Consider the following 22400-nt stretch of genomic DNA (forward strand, 5'->3'; position numbering starts at 1 on the left):
GTCACTTTTGCCTCTTTGAGCTCTAATTTGACCCCCTTAACATGCTTCAAAACTCACCAAACTGAACACACACACCAGGACTGGCTAAAACTGTGATCTAATGAAAAAACCTAACCCCAAATCTAAAAATTGTGCTCTACCGCAATTTTTTTATAAAACGCAGAAAAAACTGCTCCTCGGAAGAAGAAAATGACAACACTGCCTGTAACTCCCACTGGGAAAGTCGGAGAGACATGAAACAAAAACCTCTATGTAGGTCTCACTTAGACCTACATTTCATAAATTGACAACCCCCAGCAAAAATCAACAGGAAGTTTGCTATTCCCCCTTCAAACCAAATTTTTTGTAAAAAACGGTCACCTTCCTTCAAAAACGAACTCCTCTGAGCGCGTTTGTCGTTTCACCTTCAAACTAACACAGAAGAGAGATTGAACCCTTGTGATTACAATGACAGAAGCGCTTTTTTTCTAACTGCTCCGGTTTTGATTTTATGACCCTTCAAAGACCCGCTGCGCTGCTGTTTTTTTTAATATGGCTGCTTAAAAGCAGGAAGCACCAACGTGCCCACACAATGCAGACAAGGTAGGTACACTAGACAAAAGTCTTGGGACACTTCAGACTAAAAGTAGACAAAAGTATTGGGACACTTATGACTATCACTGGACAAAAGTATTGGGACAGTTAGGACTAGCACCTGCCAAATACGCGGGCCCGACCAATGCTGCTTGCAGCTTTAATTTCAAATGTATTTCCGTGAGAGCCAAATAATATTTTTTAACACTGAATACAACTAAATGTGTTTAAGTAAGACCAACATTTTTAGACTATAATAAGTCTCTTATTCTTTTTTTAATAACATTGTTATTCTGACGCAAACCAATAATAAATAAAATACTTCTTACCATTAATGCGACTTCTTGAACAGGTGCGGTAGAAAACGGATGGATGGATTAAAATGCACGAGGATGTTTTATATTTTGAACGTTATTTTTAACACTGTGATTACCAGTGTAATTATTCATTAATCATCGTGTTAAGCAATGTCAGCTAAGATTTATCTGAGAGCCAGATGCAGTCATCAAGAGAGCCACATCTGGCTCGAGAGCCACAGGTTCCCTACCCCTGGTCTAGATGGAAGTGTTAGCAACAGTGTCTCCTCCTCCCCGCCCTGCAGCGACCCCGAAAGGGACAAGTGGTAGAAAATGGCTAGATGGAAGTGTTAGCAACAGTGTCTCCTCCTCCACCAGTGCAGCCGCCCACTCACAGCAAGGGCGCCCTCTGGTGGTGAGCCATCGCACCGGCCAACCGCCTCGCCTTCCTCCGATCGCGCAACCTCATGTTTCTTCCGGACCCGGGAGATGTAAAGACTCTCTTTTCGACGTGTATTTCCTCTTAGGAGTCCGGATCCCTTCCAGCTGGCTCGGATGCTGAGATACCTTTGACGCGCCGCCTATCTTCCCGCTTAACAAGTAGGCGCTAAGCTGCTTTTGAGCCATTTCAGGAGCGTGGACATGTTCTGAAGGAGCGGCAGGAATGAAGGCGGCGAGAAGACCGAGGCAGACGCTGCTCCTCCCCCGGCTCTGCGTCGCTGCTGTCGGCCTGCTTGCAGCCGCCTGGCTGGTGCATCCCAGTGATGTCACAGGTGCAACATATTACCTTCAACTTGATGTGGCAATATTTTGTTCATTCATCAAACAGAATGATCTGTTCTGCAGTGTTGATCCTCATGAAAACTAATATATTCTGTATCAATGAAGCAATCTTTGCAGCCCCTCATGGATCCACTGGAGATGGTGACATCTTCTTAACCAAAAAGGAGGTCGCCACACAGAAAGATAACAACCAAAGCACAGACTCAAAATCTGGTAAGATGAAATCATGTTTGATGTAATGATGCCACACACATGATCAGCACCAATGATTAACATGTGACTATGCAGAGCACACACAAATCATCTTTCAACACACCTGGCAGTGTGTCCACCACCGACATGTTAAGGCACACTGAGCCTTTGAGGGATGCGGTTGCTAAGAAACTGAAGGATGCATCTGTAGTTGAAATGAAAGCACCATGCAGCGACCTGCTGTAATGACCCGCTGATTAGTGGCCTCTTCATCACAAGCATTCTCATCACTTAAACATGTTTGCCTGAAGTGGGGAGTCATTTGGATGCTGAGAGGAGGTATGTTGAGTCTAATCTAAATCATATACTTGAGGGGCTTACAGATCTTTAGATAAAGCACAGGTAGTCTCCATGTTTGATCATATTTACTGTCTGATCAGGGTTTTATGCTGCTGACCATCCATGGGTGAGATGGGTCAGTACCACTACACATATTGTACAATGGTGCGTGCTATTGACAGTGAATATCAACACAATAATTCAACTGCTTCCCTATTCTCTTCTATGCCATACAATTGGTTGGGCAGAACAAAGTCGGTAGTACTATTTTCTGTTACTCATTTACATCCTTTGTTTCTTCTGTGTCCAGGGAATTAGTCTGTAGTTTGTAAACATGAACAAAAACAAAACATGACCCCAGTATCAATCATATACTGATTATTGATCTGCCCTTCTCTTATATGCCGTGTACTGACTGACAATGCTGACACAACGGTTATTGTTAGGGATGTATACTATTTTTTTTGGTATCAGTTCCTATCTGGATCGGTCCAGGGAAACCGTTAAGATCCTGGACAAATGATACAGCCATCGGTATTTTTCTTATTCAAGTGCGCCCCGACACATGAACTTACTGTAGGTGCCGCTACACCACAATAAAAAGACACAGGTAGGATCTGATAATCAGCTTGGAATAATCACAAATAAGGAAGCAACACCATACAAAAGTTTGCAACACAGCAATATTTCCTCCACAAAAGTCCCACGCAAGTTAATAAGGGTGTCCGATTGAACGCGCTTTACTCACCAGTCACGACCGCCGCTGATCCAGTAACCCACAGGCCAATATTAATCCACTCCAAAAAGTGGAAAAAGGAAGTATACCGTATTTTTCGGACTATAAGTCGCAGTTTTTTTTCATAGTTTGGCCGGGCTCCAGTGCGACTTATATATGTTTTTTTCCTTCTTTATTATGCATTTTCGGCAGGTGCGATTTATACTTTGAAAAATACGGTAATAATAATCCATAAAGTTGCTCTGAAGCAAGATGACATCGGCTGACAGGTCTCTATGCTTGTCGTCTGACATAGCGCCGCCTTTGTGTGGCATCAAAACACACCCACTTCAATGTTTTTAATCCATGGTATTGATGTCAATGATATATTTGATCAAATATATCATGTAAAAGCTTCGATGAGGTGGCGACTTGTCCAGGGTGTGCCCCGCCTTCCGCCCGAATGCAGCTGGGATAGGGGTTATTTCAAGCTAGTTTAGGGCTTAGCTGTTTGCTCCTGGCTTGCTGTCGATGTGTAACATGTTTAGCCTTGTTCTGCTCTGAAAATGATACTTTAGAAAGTATAAAATGCTGCTCATTTGCCATAATGGAGGTGTTTATTCTTATGTGTTGTGGAGCGGCTCCACACTGTGTATGGAGACCCATAATTGGTTGCTGGCCGCTCGTCAGCCAGGGGACCAAAAATAAATAGTGTCAGTCTGTGATGGACATTATTTTTCATGAAAATGGGCCCATTCTGATAGCAGCACATCCCTATTTAAGACAAGGCCCTTGAAAGGAAGTTTGTCAAGGCGGCTTTTGAAGGGAATAGTTGAGAGAAGTGTGTAAAATGGCAGGACAGATTGTGAGGAGTCAGAAGAAAAAGGGAGAAAAGTGAATTAAGAAGCCAGTAAGGCAGCTTAGTCACACACTGAGCCGCTCACTTCTGCAAAGAAAAGTCCAACAGAAAAATGAACTAAGCCGTGAAGGAAAGTTTCTAATCTTAGAACAAGACAATTAAGTAGATTTTCTGTGTCGTGATGAAAACACAGATAATGAATAATGTTCCACTATTTGTTGTTGTCGTCTGTTCAGCAATCAGTGAGTTTCCTGAAGACATCTTTAGTCTGGAGCAGAGGAGAGCGGGAGCTGTCATCCTCCATGTGCTCTGTGTGAGTTGTCTACTGGCTCAAATTCTTCTTCTATCTGCATGTTTCAAGTCGGATGTTTTTTCTTCTTCTATCTACATCTTTCACTCCCTGGCCATAGTGTGTCATGTTTATTTTCTTCTTCTTCTATCTACATCTTTCACTCCCTGGCCATAGTGTGTCATGTTTATTTTCTTCTTCTTCTATCTACATCTTTCACTCCCTGGCCATAGTGTGTCATGTTTATTTTCTTCTTCTATCTACATCTTTCACTCCCTGGCCATAGTGTGTCATGTTTATTTTCTTCTTCTTCTATCTACATCTTTCACTCCCTGGCCATAGTGTGTCATGTTTATTTTCTTCTTCTATCTACATCTTTCACTCCCTGGCCATAGTGTGTCATGTTTATTTTCTTCTTCTTCTATCTACATGTTTCACTCCCTGGCCATAGTGTGTCATGTTTATTTTCTTCTTCTTCTATCTACACGTTTCACTCCCTGGCCATAGTGTGTCATGTTTATTTTCTTCTTCTTCTATCTACACGTTTCACTCCCTGGCCATAGTGTGTCATGTTTATTTTCTTCTTCTTCTATCTACATCTTTCACTCCCTGGCCATAGTGTGTCATGTTTATTTTCTTCTTCTTCTATCTACATCTTTCACTCCCTGGCCATAGTGTGTCATGTTTATTTTCTTCTTCTATCTACACGTTTCACTCCCTGGCCATAGTGTGTCATGTTTATTTTCTTCTTCTTCTATCTACATGTTTCATGCTCTGGCCATAGTGTGTCATGTTTATTTTCTTCTTCTCCTTTTGCAGGCTATCTACATGTTTCATGCCCTGGCCATAGTGTGTGAGGTTTATTTTGTGCCCTCACTGGAAAAAATCTCAGAGGTTTGTTGTAAACTTTATTAGGACTTATATCCAAATCCAAATGATAAGTTGCACACCACAACTTTCCACCTTTATTGAACCCTTTAGAACCTGCAACTCAGCCAGGATGTTGCCGGGGCAACCTTCATGGCAGCTGGCAGCTCTGCCCCTGAGCTCTTCACCTCCTTGATTGGTCAGTGTGACATATGATTTACTCAATGGTGTTCCACCAGCAAATTACACCTCATCATCAGCATCTTCACCAGATTGGCTTTTAGTGCAAGGATTCTTAACCTTTTTGACCTCGGGGCCTAACTTTTCCACTCCAATATTAACACTGATTTAGTCATCTTGATTTGAATCATATTCAATAATTATATCCAACCTACTTACAGTTTACAATCTTGTCAAAGGATATGAAAACATGTGTTAATCACAAAGATTATTATTTGTATTATTAACACATAAACCATAGAGTGAAGTCAGGCTGGTTAAAAAAACAAGTACTAACCAAATATACTGCATAAAAAGAGACTCGTAAATGACTGGCGAAAATAAATGTACACACAATTATGTTGTGTTAGACTAAATGAATAATGAATATGTTTCTTAAGTAAACTGTCAATAAAGTGTAATTGAAAATACATGGTCACAACGTAAGTCATATTTGTAGCTCTGGGCTTCTTCTGTTTAAAGTTAAAGTTAAAGTACCAATGATTGTCACACACACACTAGGTGTGGCAAGATTATTCTCTGCATTTGACCCATCACCCTTGATCACCCCCTGGGAGGTGAGGGGAGCAGTGGGCAGCAGCGGTGGCCGCGCCCGGGAATCATTTTGGTGATTTAACCCCCAATTCCAACCCTTGATGCTGAGTGCCAAGCAGGGAGGTAATGGGTCCCATTTTTATAGTCTTTGGTATGACTCGGCCGGGGTTTGAACTCACAACCTACCGATCTCAGGGCGGACACTCTAACCACTAGGCCACTGAGTAGGTTTACTGCCACATGTGGTGGACGAGTGAATTACAACGGAGTACCGCTGCGGCCCATACGGACCACGGCTGAGAAACACATTTGTTTTGGTAGCCCAACAATGGGCCCCCGGCCCTATGGTTAAGAAACACTGTTCTAGTGTATGTGGGCCACCATTTGGCTTCAACAAGCAATTTTGTATCAAAATGTTTTACTATAAGTAAACATTTGAACATAACAATAATCATTCAGCGAGGTGACGTTCCGAATCAGCACCTCCACGTCCGAGTCCATGGTTCTCGCCCGGAAAAGGGTGGAGTGCCATCTCCAGGTTTGGGAGGAGATCTTGCCCCAAGTGGAGGAGTTCAAGTACCTCGGAGTCTTGTTCACGAGTGAGGGAAGAGTGGATCGTGAGAGCGACAGGCGGATCGGTGCGGCGTCTTCAGTAATGCGGACGCTGTATCGATCCGTTGTGGTGAAGAAGGAGCTGAGCCGGAAGGCAAAGCTCTCGATTTACCGGTCGATCTACGTTCCCATCCTCACCTATGGTCATGAGCTTTGGGTCATGACCGAAAGGACAAGATCACGGGTACAAGCGGCCCAAATGAGTTTCCTCCGCCGGGTGGCGGGTCTCTCCCTTAGAGATAGGGTGAGAAGCTCTGTCATCCGGGGGGAGCTCAAAGTAAAGCCGCTGCTCCTCCACATGGAGAGGAGCCAGATGAGGTGGTTCGGGCATCTGGTCAGGATGCCACCCGAACGCCTCCCTAGGGAGGTGTTTAGGGCACGTCCGACCGGTAGGAGGCCACGGGGAAGACCTAGGACACGTTGGGAAGACTATGTCTCCCGGCTGGCCTGGGAACGCCTCGGGGTCCCCCGGCAAGAGCTGGACGAAGTGGCTGGGAAATCTGGGCTTCCCTGCTTAGGCTGCTGCCCCCGCGACCCGACCTCGGATAGCGGAAGAAGATGGATGGAATAATCATTCAAATGATTTAATATCCATCAAGATAATGTCGAACACAAATAAATATATATTCCCATAAGCATATGGTGTTCTCTCTATCACTCAAATTAGCTTTTTTGTAAACCCCAAGACATTTACATAATTCATAATTACCTGGTTCATTAATAACTACAAAATAGAATGCATAACATACACAACAATATATAGTTAAAGTATAATAATTAAAGATCTTACGCTGCCAATTCCAATCATCCATGAGTGAGATGAGCCATGTATTAACTCTACATTTATTAAATGTATTTATGGTGAGTGCGTTGACAGTTTAACAATGTCAACACAAACTTCAAAGTACTTCCTTATTCTATTTAATTGCATACAATTGTAAGAGCAAAACAAAGTCAATAGTACACAATAAGTCAACAAAAGCAAAAACTAATATCTACTCCTCATTTAAACAAATATAAAAAACATTTATGTTGCATGATTGCACCAAGACAAATTCCTAGTTTGTGAACCCCCTCTCAAACTATGGCAATACAACTATTCTGATTCTGAAATCCTTCAAGTCTTTTTCCCTTAATGTCCTCTCAGGGACATTTTCCCTGAGTTTGTAAACATTAACAACAACAAAAATAAGAATTTTGAGACAATAAATATATGGATCAAATACTGATGCTACTCTTGGTATCCATCCGTTCTCCTCTGGTGTGTCGATACTAGCTGTGACAATGCTGATATGTATTCCTCTTTTGACTTGGGGGTCGCTTACGTTCTGCTGTAACGTACTTCCATCTACACTTCTTAAAGTTTACTAAGCACTTATTTCTTGCTGTTGTTTCAAAGTAGTTTAGCCATTAGCTGAGATATTAGCATGCTTGATCTGAATAATGTGTAACCTCGTCTTCCAATAATAATGATGTTTGATTATGATACTAAGAAATGAAGGTTATTTGCCGCTATGGAGGTGATTATTATGTGGGCTCTGGTTGTGGCTTGTGCAGCCCTTTGAGACACTTGTGATTTAGGGCTATATAAATAAACATTGATTGATTATTATCTTAGGGGAGCGGCTCCACACTGTGTATGGAGACACACAATTAGCTGCTAGCCGCTTGTCAACCAGGGACTAAAAATAAATGGTGTCCGCCAGAGGGGATCTGTGTCTGTGATAGGCATTAAACAGCAATGGCGATGACATACTTTTCCACAAAAATGGGCCAATACAGATGGGTAGCCAATTCATGGGTACATCTGTAACAATACTGCATAATGCAATCGTCTCCTGGTCACAAGAATATACCTAACATAGACATGAGACACTCAACAATGTCTTTTTCCAAACATTACGTAAACAGACTTAGACACGCTTGATTGGCAAAGCAAAACACAGTAGCAAAGGACTTTTACAGGCAAAAGCTCATTTATGAAAGTGCTAAGTGATGAACTAATGAGGTAAGTCCAAGTGCTGTGAGTGTGTGATTGTTACTTTCCCTCAGTTCTTTCTGGAAAAGACTTCTTCTTGGTCACATGTTTAAGACTATGTCTTGCTCAAGTGTGATGCGGCCAAATAAGTCATGAGAAAAAGAGACAGGAGAGAATTTTTTATCTTTTTGGACTCAACTCTGTTTTCAGGAGTGTTTATCACAAAAGGGGACGTGGGTGTGGGAACAATCGTGGGATCGGCGGTCTTTAACATCCTGGTCATCATTGGCCTCTGTGGCATCTTTGCAGTACAGGTCTCACACACACATGCACGCATGCACACACACACACACACACATATACGCACACACACACACACACACCCATGAAGTTAAACCTCTAGTTACCTGTAAGGAATAAAAGTGGGATGTTTCTGTCTTCTTTCTCCAGCCAATCTCTCTGAGCTGGTGGCCTCTGTTTCGCGATGCTGTCTTCTACATCTTTTCCATCATCGTGCTCATCATAGTAAGAACGAATATTTCAATATTTTCATCTCTTCATGGTAATTAGGAGTGGGTACCAAACTTGGTGCTTTAATGGGCACCGGCTGAATTCCGTAGGTACTAACGACTATCATTTCATGTCAAATCAAACATTGCCATTTTGCAATAGCTGTGTTGCTTGTGACGTCACGTCATCTGAATAGACACGCTCATTGGCAGTACACCTTTTAATCCGGTGCGCCTTATGGTCCAACAAATACGGTAATAAGAAAACAACATACAACTAAACATTACAGTTAAAATTTGTTTTTTTTAAACATTTTTAAATTAGATTTTATTTGTAATCAAACTAACATTTATTAACACACACAAAGGTAAAGGAAATTGGTACTGTTAAGTACCGGTGTAAGGTACCAGGAACTGTATTGGAACGCTTCCCTAATGGCAATTTACACCTTGTGAAAGTCAACATCCATACTGGAGCTCCTCTCATCTGTTTGATTAGCACTCCTTGATGAACCTTTTCTGTGTGCAGTCTGATTCTTTTTTGTCTTCCTTACACTTGCAGGTGATCTACGATGAAAAAGTCCAGTGGTAGGATCTTTGGCTAGGAGCTGAGTTTACAAGTTCCAGTAGTGAATTTCTCAGTCTGTGTATGTGCATCCTGCAGGTGGGAGACAATTGTCCTGATGTCCATGTATGGACTATACATCATTATCATGAAGTAAGTGTAGTCTCAGCTATTGTTTACATTGGGTTGTACCACGTCAACATCAGTGTGTGTTCAGGTTCAATGGCTCCCTGTGCAGCCTGCTAGAGAGACACTGCAGTCCCAGAGGTCAGCCATGTTTGAGCAGCCTGCGCCGTACAACAGCGGTGGGGAATGCCGGAGATTGTGACGCCGATATTGTGCCACTCAAGTCAGGTATGTGATCCTTTCAGTTGCTCCTGTGGGAATCTAAACCACAGCTGAGCTACTTGAAGTCCTGCCTTCTTAACCTTCTTCTTTTTCTTGACATCTTGCTCAGACTCTTGCGCGGTGGTCGGTCAAAACTCAGGGGTGGTGATGGTGGATGAGCTGCTCAACCTGCATCCTCACCAGCTCACCTTCTCAGAGGCAAGCCTCCGCCTTCTCATCACCTCGCATTTCCACCCCTACACCCGCCTGCGCATGGCGGGACGCATGGTCATCAACGAGGTAGACTGCACGCGCTTGCACCCTTTCACTAACTTCCCTCCTCGCTGGGTGTGCTAGTGGACCCGACCCATCCCGGTGAGCGGGCCAACTCTTGTGGGCTTAAGCATTCACACACATATACAGTAAGCATCCAAACCAGGGATGGGCAACATGGCCTAAAATATATATTGCAGCCTCCCGCGGTACACAATATCGTATTTGGCATGAAAACATGAATCATTTAGCTGCTGACATTTGCTGTAACAGGCCCTGCAATGACTTGTCCAGGGTGTACACCGCCTTCCGCCCGATTGTAGCTGAGATAGACTCCAGCGCCCCCCGCAACCCCTAAGGGAATAAGCGGTAGAAAATGGATGGATGGATGGATGGATGCTGTAACATTGCCAGTTGTATACATGTCTCAAAACTATTGTTAAGGTACTTGCTAATGTACCGTATTTTCCACACCATAAGCCGCCCCGTGTTATAAGCCGCGCCTTCAATGAACGGCATATTTCAAAACTTTGTCCACCTATAAGCCGCCCCGTGTTATAAGCCGCATCTAACTGCGCTACAGGGAATGTCAAAAAAACAGTCAGATAGGTCAGTTAAACTTTAATAATATATTAAAAACCAGCGTTCTAACAACTCTGTTCACTCCCAAAATGTACGGTAATGTGCAATCACAAACATAGTAAAATTCAAAATAGTGCAGAGCAATAGCAATAACTTAATGTTGCTCGAACGTTACTGTCACAACACACAAAATAAACATAACACTCACTTTCTGAAGTTATTCTTCATTCATAAATCCCTCGAATTCTTCTCCTACGGTGTCCGAATTAAAAAGTTGGGCGAATTACGGGATCCAAAATGGCCGGCTCCGTCTCGTCGAAGTCATCAGAGTCAGTGTCGCTGTTGTTTTTCCAGCAGTTCCGTGAATCCTGCCTTCCGGAAAGCTCGGACCACAGTTGAGACCGAAATATCCGCCCAAGCATTTACGATCCACTGGCAGATGTTGGCGTATGTCGTCCGGCGCTGTCTCCCTGTCTTAGTGAAGGTGTGTTCGCCTTCGGTCATCCATTGTTCCCACGCCGTTCGCAGTCATGCTTTAAATGCCTTGTTGACACCAATATCGAGCGGTTGGAGTTCTTTGGTTAATCCACCCGGAATGACGGTGAGTGTTGTATTTGTGTGCTTCACTTGTTTTTTGACACCATCTGTGATGTGGGCGCGCATGGAGTCGTATATCAACATGGACGGAGCTGCGTGAAAAAAGCCACCCGGCCTCTTCGCGTAAACTTACCTTAACCACTCGCTCATCTTTTCTTCATCCATCCATCCCTTCGAGTTAGCTTTTATGATGACGCCGGCTGGAAAGGTCTCTTTTGGCAAGGTCTTCCTTTTGAATATCACCATGGGTGGAAGTTTCTGGCCATTAGCATGGCAAGCTAGAACCACAGTGTGTCGCTTAGTAGGAGCCATTTTGTGGTCTTTACAGATGTAAACACACAAAGGAAATGAAACGTAATACCCGCGCGCTTCTTCTTCTATGGGGGCGGGTGCTTACCTTGGCGGTTGCTTGGCGTAGAAGAAGAAGCACTTCTTCTTCTACGGGGAAAAAAGATGGCGGCTGTTTACCGTAGTTGCGAGACCTAAACTTTATGAAAATGAATCTTAATATTAATCCATATATAAAGCGCACCGGGTTATAAGCCGCACTGTCAGCTTTTGAGTAAATTTGTGGTTTTTAGGTGCGGCTAATAGTGCGGAAAATACGGTACTGTTCATAGCTGTGACATGACTCTTTCTACCTCTTCTCTACATTAGTTTTCTGCTACAAAGCAGCGTATAGTTCTAACTTATATCTGTCAGTAGACTCGCTATGGAAGTGCTAAAACTACAACAAAGATGGCAGGGAGAAGTCGCAGTCAAATTGGAGGCACGTAAATAAGAAAACGGCGCATCCTGAAGAGACTGCCAAGATGGTCTGTAAAACATCATTTATGCAAAGAATCTCAATGAAATGTTATGTAGACCACAAGGAAGTATTTTATATGTAGAAAATAAATCACAATATGACCACTTTAAATTAATCAATAGTGCAACATTTACCAAGTTTGTAAACAACAGCAAAATGACAAAATAATTTGTGATAGTAAAAATATCAATCTGGTTAATGAAGTAATACACTGATACCATACGTGGTATCATTACTGTCGATATTTGTGTCGATCCACCCACCCCTGTTTCCATTCAAGAGCTCTTTTTGTATCCTCTTATGGTTATTCTTTGTCCTGATGGTACAACGCTGGGAAACACAGTTTATTTGCAGCAATGGAGGCGAGAATTAGTGCTTTAGAAACAGCTCCACACTGTGGATAGACTCACTGCCCCACCAGTACCACAAGACATGTGCAAGGTCTACGTCACTTGTTTTACGCCATCACCGTTACCATGGTTTTCTCATTCTGTCATCTTTATTTCAATAACAATGTCATATCAAATATTACAAAGAAAACAAAATATAATATTCATTTTGAAACCGTATGGATTTGTACAGCAGCCTTAAATAGATAATAAAGCCATTTTATTTATTTTACTACTTTATTTACATCAATTGACAGTACTGATATTACCGTATTTTCCGCACCATAAGGCGCCCTGGGTTATAAGCCGCGCCTTCAATGAACGGCATATTTCAAAACTTTGTCCACCTATAAGCCGCCCCGTGTTGTAAGCCGCATCTAACTGCGCTAAAGGAATGTCAAAAAAACAGTCAGATAGGTCAGTCAAACTTTAATAATATATTAAAAACCAGCGTTCTAACAACTCTGTTCACTCCCAAAATGTACGCAAATGTGCAATCACAAACATACGTATATCAACATGGACAGAGCTGCGTGAAAAAAGCCACCCGGCCTCTTCGCGTAAACTTAAACTTACCTTAACCACTCGCTCATCTTTTCTTCATCCATCCCTTCGAGTTAGCTTTTATGATGACGCCGGCTGGAAAGGTCTCTTTTGGCAAGGTCTTCCTTTTGAATATCACCATGGGTGGAAGTTTCTGGCCATTAGCATGGCAAGCTAGAACCACAGTGAAGGATGACTTCTCATTCCCTGTGGTGCGAATATTCACCGTACGTGCTCCCGTTGTATCCACAGTGCGGTTCACAGGAATATCAGTTGCTGTGAAATAGTAATCCGTGTGCGGATGGAGAGATTGCGTCTTTTCATGAACCGGATACCTGTCGCTTAGTAGGAGCCATTTTGTGGTCTTTACAGATGTAAACACACAAAGGAAATGAAACGTACGGTATATCCGCGCGCTTTTTCTTCTTCTACGCGGGCGGGTGGTTGCTTACAGTAGAAGAAGAAGCGCTTCCTGTTCTATGGGGGCGGGTGCTTACCTTGGCGGTTGCTTGCGTAGAAGAAGAAGCGCTTCCTGTTCTACCGGGAAAAAAGATGGCGGCTGTTTACCGAAGTTGCGAGACCGAAACTTTATGAAAATGAATCTTAATATTTATCCATATATAAAGCGCACCGGGTTATAAGGCGCACTGTCAGCTTTTGAGAAAATGTGTGGTTTTTAGGTGCGCCTTATAGTGCGGAAAATACGGTACTCTCTATCTACTCTCTCTGCTCTCTATCTACTCTCTGTCTGCTATCTACTCTCTGTCTACTCTATATCTACTCTCTGTCTACTCTCTGTCTACTCTCTATCTACTCTCTGTCTTCTCTTCGTCTACTCTCTGTCTACTCGCCATTTCCAATACTTCATTTCCTGTGTTGCTTAAAGGCGTGCAGATGTGCCGTCTTTGCTCCTGTGCTGGCTCACACTTACTGAGTCAGCACTCTCAATCCAGCATGAAGCCAGTCTGCATCTCAGGTGGTTTGGTGAGTGTTCCTCTCACCTGGACCTCACTGGCCTCACCTCCCACAGAGACAGAGGCTGGTCCAGGCTCAGGGCGGAGCATCAGTGGATGACAGCTCCGCAGGGCCGTGGGGGAGAGAGAACGGGTCGGCGGCCGAGACAGACGCTCAGCCTTTGGATGTGGAGAGACCAGCGGGGAAGGAGCCAGGACGGCAACTTGGGGGCGGAACCAAAGAGGAGGAGGAGGAGGAGGATGAAGAGCAGGAGGAGGAAGAGGAGGAGAATAGTCCATTTAAACCTTTCATCATACCAGGTGGAAACTTTGTTGACTGAAGCCTCCATGAATCATTGTATTAACTGTGTGTGTGTGTGTGTGTGTGTGTGTGTGTGTGTGTGTGTGTGTGTGTGTGTGTGTGTGTCACAGAGGGCTGGTGTGTGCGTGTAAAATGGCTGCTGTCCTGGCCAGTGAGCCTCCTGCTTCACTGCAGCGTGCCCGACTGTACTCTTCCACAGTGGCAACACTGCTACCTGCTGACCTTCCTCACCTCCACACTCTGGATCGCCCTCTTCTCCTACCTCATGGTCTGGATGGTACGACACACACACACACACACACACACACACACACATTGGTGCCTGTCCACACACTAGTTCTCCTAGCAGGTGTCCATCATCAGCTACACACTTGGAATCCCCGAGGTCATCATGGGGATCACCTTCCTGGCGGCCGGCACCAGTGTCCCTGACTGCATGGCCAGCCTCATCGTGGCCCGCCAGGGTGTGTCTCCATGGCAACACACACACACACTTGGTACTAGCATTAGCACTGTGCCTCTGCCTGCAGGCCTGGGCGACATGGCCGTGTCCAACTCCATCGGCAGTAACATCTTTGACGTGCTGCTGGGTCTGGGCTTCCCCTGGGCTCTGAGGACCCTGCTGGTCAGCTACGGCTCAGTGGTGAGCTCATACCTTCTCACCTTGGACTAGTTCTAAGGCCTTTATCACAATGTGCAGAATGACAACAAGGCACATATGAAATCATCATTAATATTCAAACCATAAAACAAAATGATCATAAAACAATTTCAATTCATATAAAAATGAATGAAAGAGTGTAGATCAAATACTTTCCCTTGTCATATCCACAATTCAATACAAGTGTTTCCAGCCTGGATTTGAACTTTGCCAAAGTTGAGGCTTGTTCACATCTTCTGGAAGACTCTTTGACATTTTAGGAGCGTAGAAGTAAAAGGTAGCCTCGCCATGTTTGGTCCTGACCAGGCACCAGCAGGAGAGTCCTCCCCGAGTTTCTCACAGCTCTCGACGATTCACCTCCTAGTCCATTCTCTGAGCAGGAACAGGAAGCCAGTGCACTGACTAATATGGTCATGTTTCCTGGTTCTAGTCAAACTCCAGCAGCAGCACTTTGGATGTGATGCAGCTGTTTTAAAGAGCACAGTGAGAAGGTTGTTAAAGTAGTCTAACTTGTTGGAGACCAAGGCATGGATTAGTCCTGGTTCTAGTCAAACTCGAGCAGCAGCTGCTTTAAAGAGCTCAGTCAGAAGGTCGCTACAGTAGTCTAACTTGCATGGATTAGTCTTTGCAAGTCTGATGGAGTCATTATCCCTCGGATGTTTTCCAGGTGGTAGAAAGCTGCTGATGTTATCGACTGAAGGTTAAAGTTCAAGTTTGAGTCCATTATTACCATTCTAACCTGGTTAAGTCCTAGTTAACTAAGTGTGTGTCATCCATTCTTTTATTGATACATCCTAATGGAAGAGCTGTAAAGAATATACATGTGAATATATCTTATATTCATCTATATTATATCATCAATTCTTTATTTGTGTACATTTACCTTCAATTGTGCAAATATGACCTTCTTACCATTGAAATGATCAACAATCTACGTTGAGAGTGCCGCACAGATTTACTAATGTCAATGACAAAATACAAACCCTGTTTCCATAAGAGTTGGGAAATTGTGTTAGATGTAAATATAAACGGAATACAATGATTTGCAAATCCTTTTCAAGCCATATTCAGTTGAATATGCTACAAAGACAACATATTTGATGTTCAAACTCATAAACTTTGTTTTTTTTTGCAAATAATAATTAACTTGGAATTTCATGGCTGCAACACGTGACAAAGTAGTTGGGAAAGGGCATGTTCACCACTGTGTTACATGGCCTTTCCTTTTAACAACACTCAGTAAACGTTTGGGAACTGAGGAAACTAATTGTTGAAGCTCTGAAAGTGGAATTCTTTCCCATTCTTGTTTTATGTAGAGCTTCAGTCGTTCAACAGACCGGGGTCTCCGCTGTCGTATTTTAGGCTTCATAATGCGCCACACATTTTTGATGGGAGACAGGTCTGGACTGCAGGCGGGCCAGGAAAGTACCCGCACTCTTTTTTTACGAAGCCACGCTGTTGTAACAGATGCTGAATGTGGCTTGGCATTGTCTAGCTGAAATAAGCGCTTAGATGGCAGCATATGTTGTTCCAAAAGCTGTATGTACCTTTCAGCATTAATGGTGCCTTCACAGATGTGTAAGTTACCCATACCTTGGGCACTAATGCACCCCCATACCATCACAGATGCTGGCTTTTGAACTTTGCGTCAATAACAGTCTGGATGGTTCGCTTCCCCTTTGGTCCGGATGACACGATGTCGAATATTTCCAAAAACAATTTGGACCACAGAACACTTTTCCACTTTGCATGAGTCCATCTTAGATGATCTCGGGCCCAGAGAAGCCGGCGGCGTTTCTGGGTGTTGTTGATAAATGGCTTTCGCTTTGCATAGTAGAGCTTTAACTTGCACTTACAGATGTAGCGACCAACTGTAGTTACTGACAGTGGGTTTCTGAAGTGTTCCTGAGCCCATGTGGTGACTTAGACTTAGACTTAGACAAACTTTAATGATCCACAAGGGAAATTGTTCAACACAGTAGCTCAGTTACAATGATGGAAAGTGTAAGGATGGAAAGGACATTGCAGGTATAAATACTATTATAGCGATAAAAAAAATCTAACATATATACGAATATATACATAATATGTGTACAGAATAATATATATACATATATATTATATTTTGTCTATAACATATATACAATATATACAACACATGTAGAATATTACAGTATATGTGACAGCAGCAGCATAAAATAGAGAGTAGATCCAGCAGGAAATAGAAAATAGACATTATATACATTATAAACAAAGAGAAGTAGCTAACATGGGGCGGCATAGCTAGGTTGGTAGAGTGGCCGTGCCAGCAACTTGAGGGTTGCAGGTTCGATCCCTGCTTCTGCCATCCTAGTCACAGCACCCACCCTGGCTCTGACCTGTTCCACCTGCTGCCCTCTGGGAAGCGCTACAGGTGCATTAAAACCAAAACAAACAGGCTAAAGAACAGCTTCTTCCCCAGGGCCATAACCATCCTGAACGGACTGCCCCATTGTCCCTCATAACTGCCTTCTCTTCGGTGCAATAACCCATTCCACCAACCACCCTGTTTTTGTTTTTGTTTTTTTCATGTATATATTCATTTCACACCATATTCATTGCACTTCTACATTTTTTATATTTTTATATATTTGCACATTGTTTTTCTAGCATGCACACATCGCACTGTATGGAATGGCCTCAATCTCGTTACCTTGCGTAATGACAATACAGCTGATTCTGATTCTGATTCTGCTGTTGTGTCCTTGGGCAAGACACTTTACCCACCTGCTCCCAGTGCCACCCACACTGCTTTAAATGGAACTTAGATATTGGCTTTCACTATGTAAAGCGCTTTGAGTCACTAGAGAAAAGCGCTATATAAATATAATTCACTTCACATGTCAGGTGTCAGGTAATAGACAGATGTCATCTATTGCTGTATGGCCAGTGTTTTATACAGCTGGATGGAATGAAGGAGTTGTTGAATGGCACAGTGTGGGAAGGAAGCTGAAGGAGTCTGTTGGAGTATGAACTCCGCTGTCCCTCAATTGTCAGGTGGAGTGGGTGGGCACGATTGTCCATGATGGCCATCACTTTGTCCAGTGTCCTCCTGTCCCTCACTCACACAAACACTTGACTTTGTCCTCCTGTCCCTCACTCACACAAACGCCTCCAACTGCGTGCCAATAGTTTGGCCGGCTTTCCGGATCAGTTTATCAATCCGGTTTGAGTCCCTTTTGCTGGTGCTGCTCCCCCAACAAAGCACTGCAAAGTACAGGGCACTGGCCACAACAGACTGATAAAAGATCTCCAACACACATTAAAGGACCTAAGCTTCCTCAGGAAAAAGAGTCTGCTCATGCCCTTCTTGTAAACAGCTTTGCAGTTGTCCTTCCAGTCCAGTCTGCTGTTCAAATGGACTCCCAGGTACTTGTACTGCTCCACTACTGCCACCTCCCGGCCCTGAATCTTGATGGGCTCCACCGGGGTCATTCTCTTCCTGAAGTCGATGACCAGCTCCTTGGTCTTGTCCACATTAAGGAGCAGATGGTTGGCCTGAGACCACTCCACAAAGTCAGCGATCAGTGTCCTGTACTCCAATTCCCGTCCCTCTCTGATACACCCGACCACAGCAGAGTCGTCAGAGTATTTCTGCAGGTGGCAGGACCTGGAACTGTACTGGAAGTCTGAGGTGTACAGGGTGAACAGGAAAGGAGACAGGACAGTCCCCTGTGGAGCACCTACACCACTGACCACAGTATCCGACAGGGAGCTCCCCAGTCGCACAAACTGGGGCCTGTCAGACAAGTCATCAGTGATCCAGGAGACAATGGATGAACTGACACCCGTCCTGAGCGACTTGTCACTCATCACAATTGGCTGAATGGTGTTAAAGGCACTGGAGAAATCAAAGAACCTGATCCTCACAGTGCTTCTCCCACCATCCAGGTGAGAGTGAGCAGGATGCAGCAGGTAGATAACAGCATCGTCCACTCCTACATGGGGCTGATATGCAAACTGTAGAGGATCCAGGGAAGGAGCCACCAGTGGTCTCAGCTGATCCAGCACAAGTCTCTCGAGGACCTTCATGACCTGGGACGTCAGGGCAACAGGTCTGAAGTCATTTGAGCCCGATGGGATGGGCTTCTTGGGCACTGGCACTATGCAGGATGTTTTCCATAGCACTGGTATCCGTTCTAACTTCAGACTCAGGTTGAAGATGGAGTGCAGGATCCCAGTTAGCTGAGCAGCGCAAGTCTTCAGGACCCAGGGCTTGACTCGGTCAGGGCCTGCTGATTTAGCTGGATTGACTCTCTCCAGCTGCCGTCTTACATGTCCAGGTGTCAGACACACTGGGCTGGCTTTCTCAGTGGGGGAGGGGCAAATAAATGTCTGTGGCAGGTAAGAGAGAAGGAGTTAGTGTATTGAAGTTCAGGGGAGGTGTGAGAACAAGAGTAGTGGGGGGAGGCTCCGCCAGTAAGGGGTGCATTGTTAAATCTATTGAAAAACAAATTCAGCTGGTTGGCTCTACCTACACCCCCATCTATTGGCTCTATCTACACCCCCATCTATTGGCTCTATCTACACCCCCATCTATTGGCTCCATCTACACCCCCATCTATTGGCTCCATCTACACCCCCATCTATTGGCTCCATCTACACCCCCATCTATTGGCTCCATCTACACCCCCATCTATTGGCTCTATCTACACCCCCATCTATTGGCTCCATCTACACCCCCATCTATTGGCTCTATCTACACCCCCATCTATTGGCTCTATCTACACCCCCATCTATTGGCTCCATCTACACCCCCATCTATTGGCTCCATCTACACCCCCATCTATTGGCTCCATCTACACCCCCATCTATTGGCTCCATCTACACCCCCATCTATTGGCTCTATCTACACCCCCATCTATTGGCTCCATCTACACCCCCATCTATTGGCTCTATCTACACCCCCATCTATTGGCTCTATCTACACCCCCATCTATTGGCTCCATCTACACCCCCATCTATTGGCTCCATCTACACCCCCATCTATTGGCTCTATCTACACCCCCATCTATTGGCTCCATCTACACCCCCATCTATTGGCTCTATCTACACCCCCATCTATTGGCTCTATCTACACCCCCATCTATTGGCTCTATCTACACCCCCATCCAGCAGTTTGGCTTTATTGTTGAAGCCTGTGATGGCATATTGATGGAAAGTGGGTAAAATAGAGTCCAGAGAAACATGATTAAAGTCACCCGAAATGAGAATGAGGGCATCGGGATGTTTGGTCTGTTGCTTAGCAACAGCAGCATGAATGGTGTGACAAGCAGCAGTTTGGTCAGCAGAAGGAGGAACATACACTCCAATGAAGATAACAGAAGGAGGAACATACACTCCAATGAAGATAACAGAAGGAGGAACATACACTCCAATGAAGATAACAGAAGGAGGAACATACACTCCAATGAAGATAACAGAAGGAGGAACATACACTCCAATGAAGATAACAGAAGGAGGAACATACACTCCAATGAAGATAACAGAAGGAGGAACATACACTCCAATGAAGTAAACTCCCTTGGCAAATAATATGTCCGAATTCCAACAGGCAGAAGTTGAATGTCCGGCGTCCAAACACACTCCTTTACAGTACTAGGAGCTACTGTGATGTGCTGCCACTCTTCCAGGCACACTCAACGTGATATCCTTCACAGATTGATGTCACTTTTTGATACAGTGCCGTCTGAGGGATGGAAGGTCACGCTCATTCAATGTTGCTTTCCGGCCATGCCGCTTACGTGGAGTGATTTCTCCACATTCTCTCAACCTTTTGATGATATTATGGACCGTAGATGTTGAAATCCCTCTGGTTGAGAAAGGTTTTTCTTAAACTGTTCAACAATTTGCTCACACATTTGTGGACAAAGGGGTGTACCTCGCCCCATCCTTTCTTGTGAAAGACTGAGCATTTTTTGGGAAACTGTTTTTATACCCAATCATGGCACCCACCTGTTCCCAATTAGCCTGCACACCTGTGGGATGTTCCAAATAAGTGTTTGATGAGCATTCCTCAACTTTATCAGTATTTATTGCCACCTTTCCCAACTTCTTTGTCACGTGTTGCTGCCATCAAATTCTAAAGTTAATGATTATTTGCAAAAAAAAAAAATGTTTATGAGTTTGAACATGAAATATGTTGTCTTTGTAGCATATTCAACTGAATATGGCTTGAAAAGGATTTGCAAATCATTGTATTCCGTTTATATTTACATCTAACACAATTTCCCAACTCATATGGAAACAGGGTTTGTAGAAGGTGATCAGAGATTACTCCTAATTCTTGATGTTGCCAGAATTTTGGCACGATTATATGCTTCCAACTTTGTGGGAGCATTTATGTGTCCCCACATGACTGTGGTCATACTGGTGTTGGTGTGTCCCCACATGACTGTGGTCATACTGGTGTTGGTGTGTCCCCACATGACTGTGGTCATACTGGTGTGTCCCCACATGACTGTGGTCATACTGGTGTTGGTGTGTCCCCACATGACTGTGGTCATACTGGTGTTGGTGTGTCCCCACATGACTGTGGTCATACTGGTGTTGGTGTGTCCCCACATGACTGTGGTCATACTGGTGTTGGTGTGTCCCCACATGACTGTGGTCATACTGGTGTTGGTGTGTCCCCACATGACTGTGGTCATACTGATGTTGGTGTGTCCCCACATGACTGTGGTCATACTGGTGTTGGTGTGTCCCCACATGACTGTGGTCATACTGGTGTTGGTGTGTCCCCACATGACTGTGGTCATACTGGTGTTGGTGTGTCCCCACATGACTGTGGTCATACTGGTGTTGGTGTGTCCCCACATGACTGTGGTCATACTGGTGTTGGTGTGTCCCCACATGACTGTGGTCATACTGGTGTTGGTGTGGAAGAGCATGACAGAGTCATCTTCTTGTGTGTTTTCAGGTGCCAATCAACAGCAGAGGCCTGGTTTACTCCGTCATCCTTCTCTTGGCCTCAGTGACTCTCACTGTAAGTCTGCTTTTATAACCCTCCATCTTTTCCACCACAACACAACATGATGTCTTCCGTCTTTCTCTCTCGTGTCCACCTGCTCCAGGTCCTGTGTGTGCACCTGAACCGCTGGAAGTTGGACCGCAGGCTGGGTGTCTGGCTCATGCTGCTCTACGCCATCTTCCTCTTTTGCTCCATCAGCTTTGAGTGGCTGTAGAGAAGACGCAATTTGGCTTTTTTCACTACAGTGAATTTCATAAGAGCTCCTTTTGATACGAGAGTGTTTTGTACCTGCAACACAACTTTATAGAATAGAGTTCTTCAGTACTTGCACATAGTCCATCATGTGTTGTAAAAGACTCACGCTCGCTCTGCTGCAAGTGGCGTGTGACAGAAAGTTGTTTACAAAGTGTTTGATTGTTTGTGCCTGGAAGAAGTGCTGCTCTGTTATTGTCGGGGAAATTAAAACGCTACTTTACGTAAAAGTCACTTTGTGCCTTTTAATGGCTGCTGATTTCAGATGCCAGAGGGAGTGGACTTTTGTCCTGGTAGGAAGTCTATTTAAATTACCAACATTAATGCAATAGC

General features: G+C 44.2%; 1 protein-coding gene across 3 annotated transcripts; it reads left to right on the top strand.

Moving 5' to 3' along the window:
• Positions 1-393: 393 nt before the first annotated feature.
• On the top strand, positions 394-22291 carry slc24a6a (solute carrier family 24 member 6a). Of its 3 annotated transcripts, XM_061928155.2 has the most exons (18): positions 394-1469; positions 1523-1642; positions 1758-1865; positions 3994-4070; positions 4866-4940; positions 5028-5112; positions 8488-8591; positions 8728-8802; positions 9349-9374; positions 9451-9504; positions 9569-9705; positions 9809-9978; positions 13901-14144; positions 14256-14422; positions 14495-14609; positions 14676-14788; positions 21765-21830; positions 21919-22291. In XM_061928155.2, exons 2-18 carry the CDS (start codon positions 1534-1536, stop codon positions 22027-22029), a joined length of 1836 nt encoding a protein of 611 aa, XP_061784139.2. In that variant the 5' UTR covers positions 394-1469; positions 1523-1533; the 3' UTR covers positions 22030-22291. The 3 variants fall into 3 exon arrangements, with proteins under 3 accessions (XP_061784139.2, XP_061784140.2, XP_061784141.2); XM_061928156.2 differs by having other exon boundaries at positions 402-1642; positions 9809-9897; XM_061928157.2 differs by lacking the exons at positions 394-1469; positions 1523-1642; positions 1758-1865 and adding an exon at positions 2025-2183.
• The last annotated feature ends 109 nt before the right edge of the window (positions 22292-22400 follow it).

This window comes from Nerophis lumbriciformis, linkage group LG35 (assembly GCF_033978685.3).
Source record: "Nerophis lumbriciformis linkage group LG35, RoL_Nlum_v2.1, whole genome shotgun sequence".
NCBI lineage: Eukaryota > Metazoa > Chordata > Actinopteri > Syngnathiformes > Syngnathidae > Nerophis > Nerophis lumbriciformis.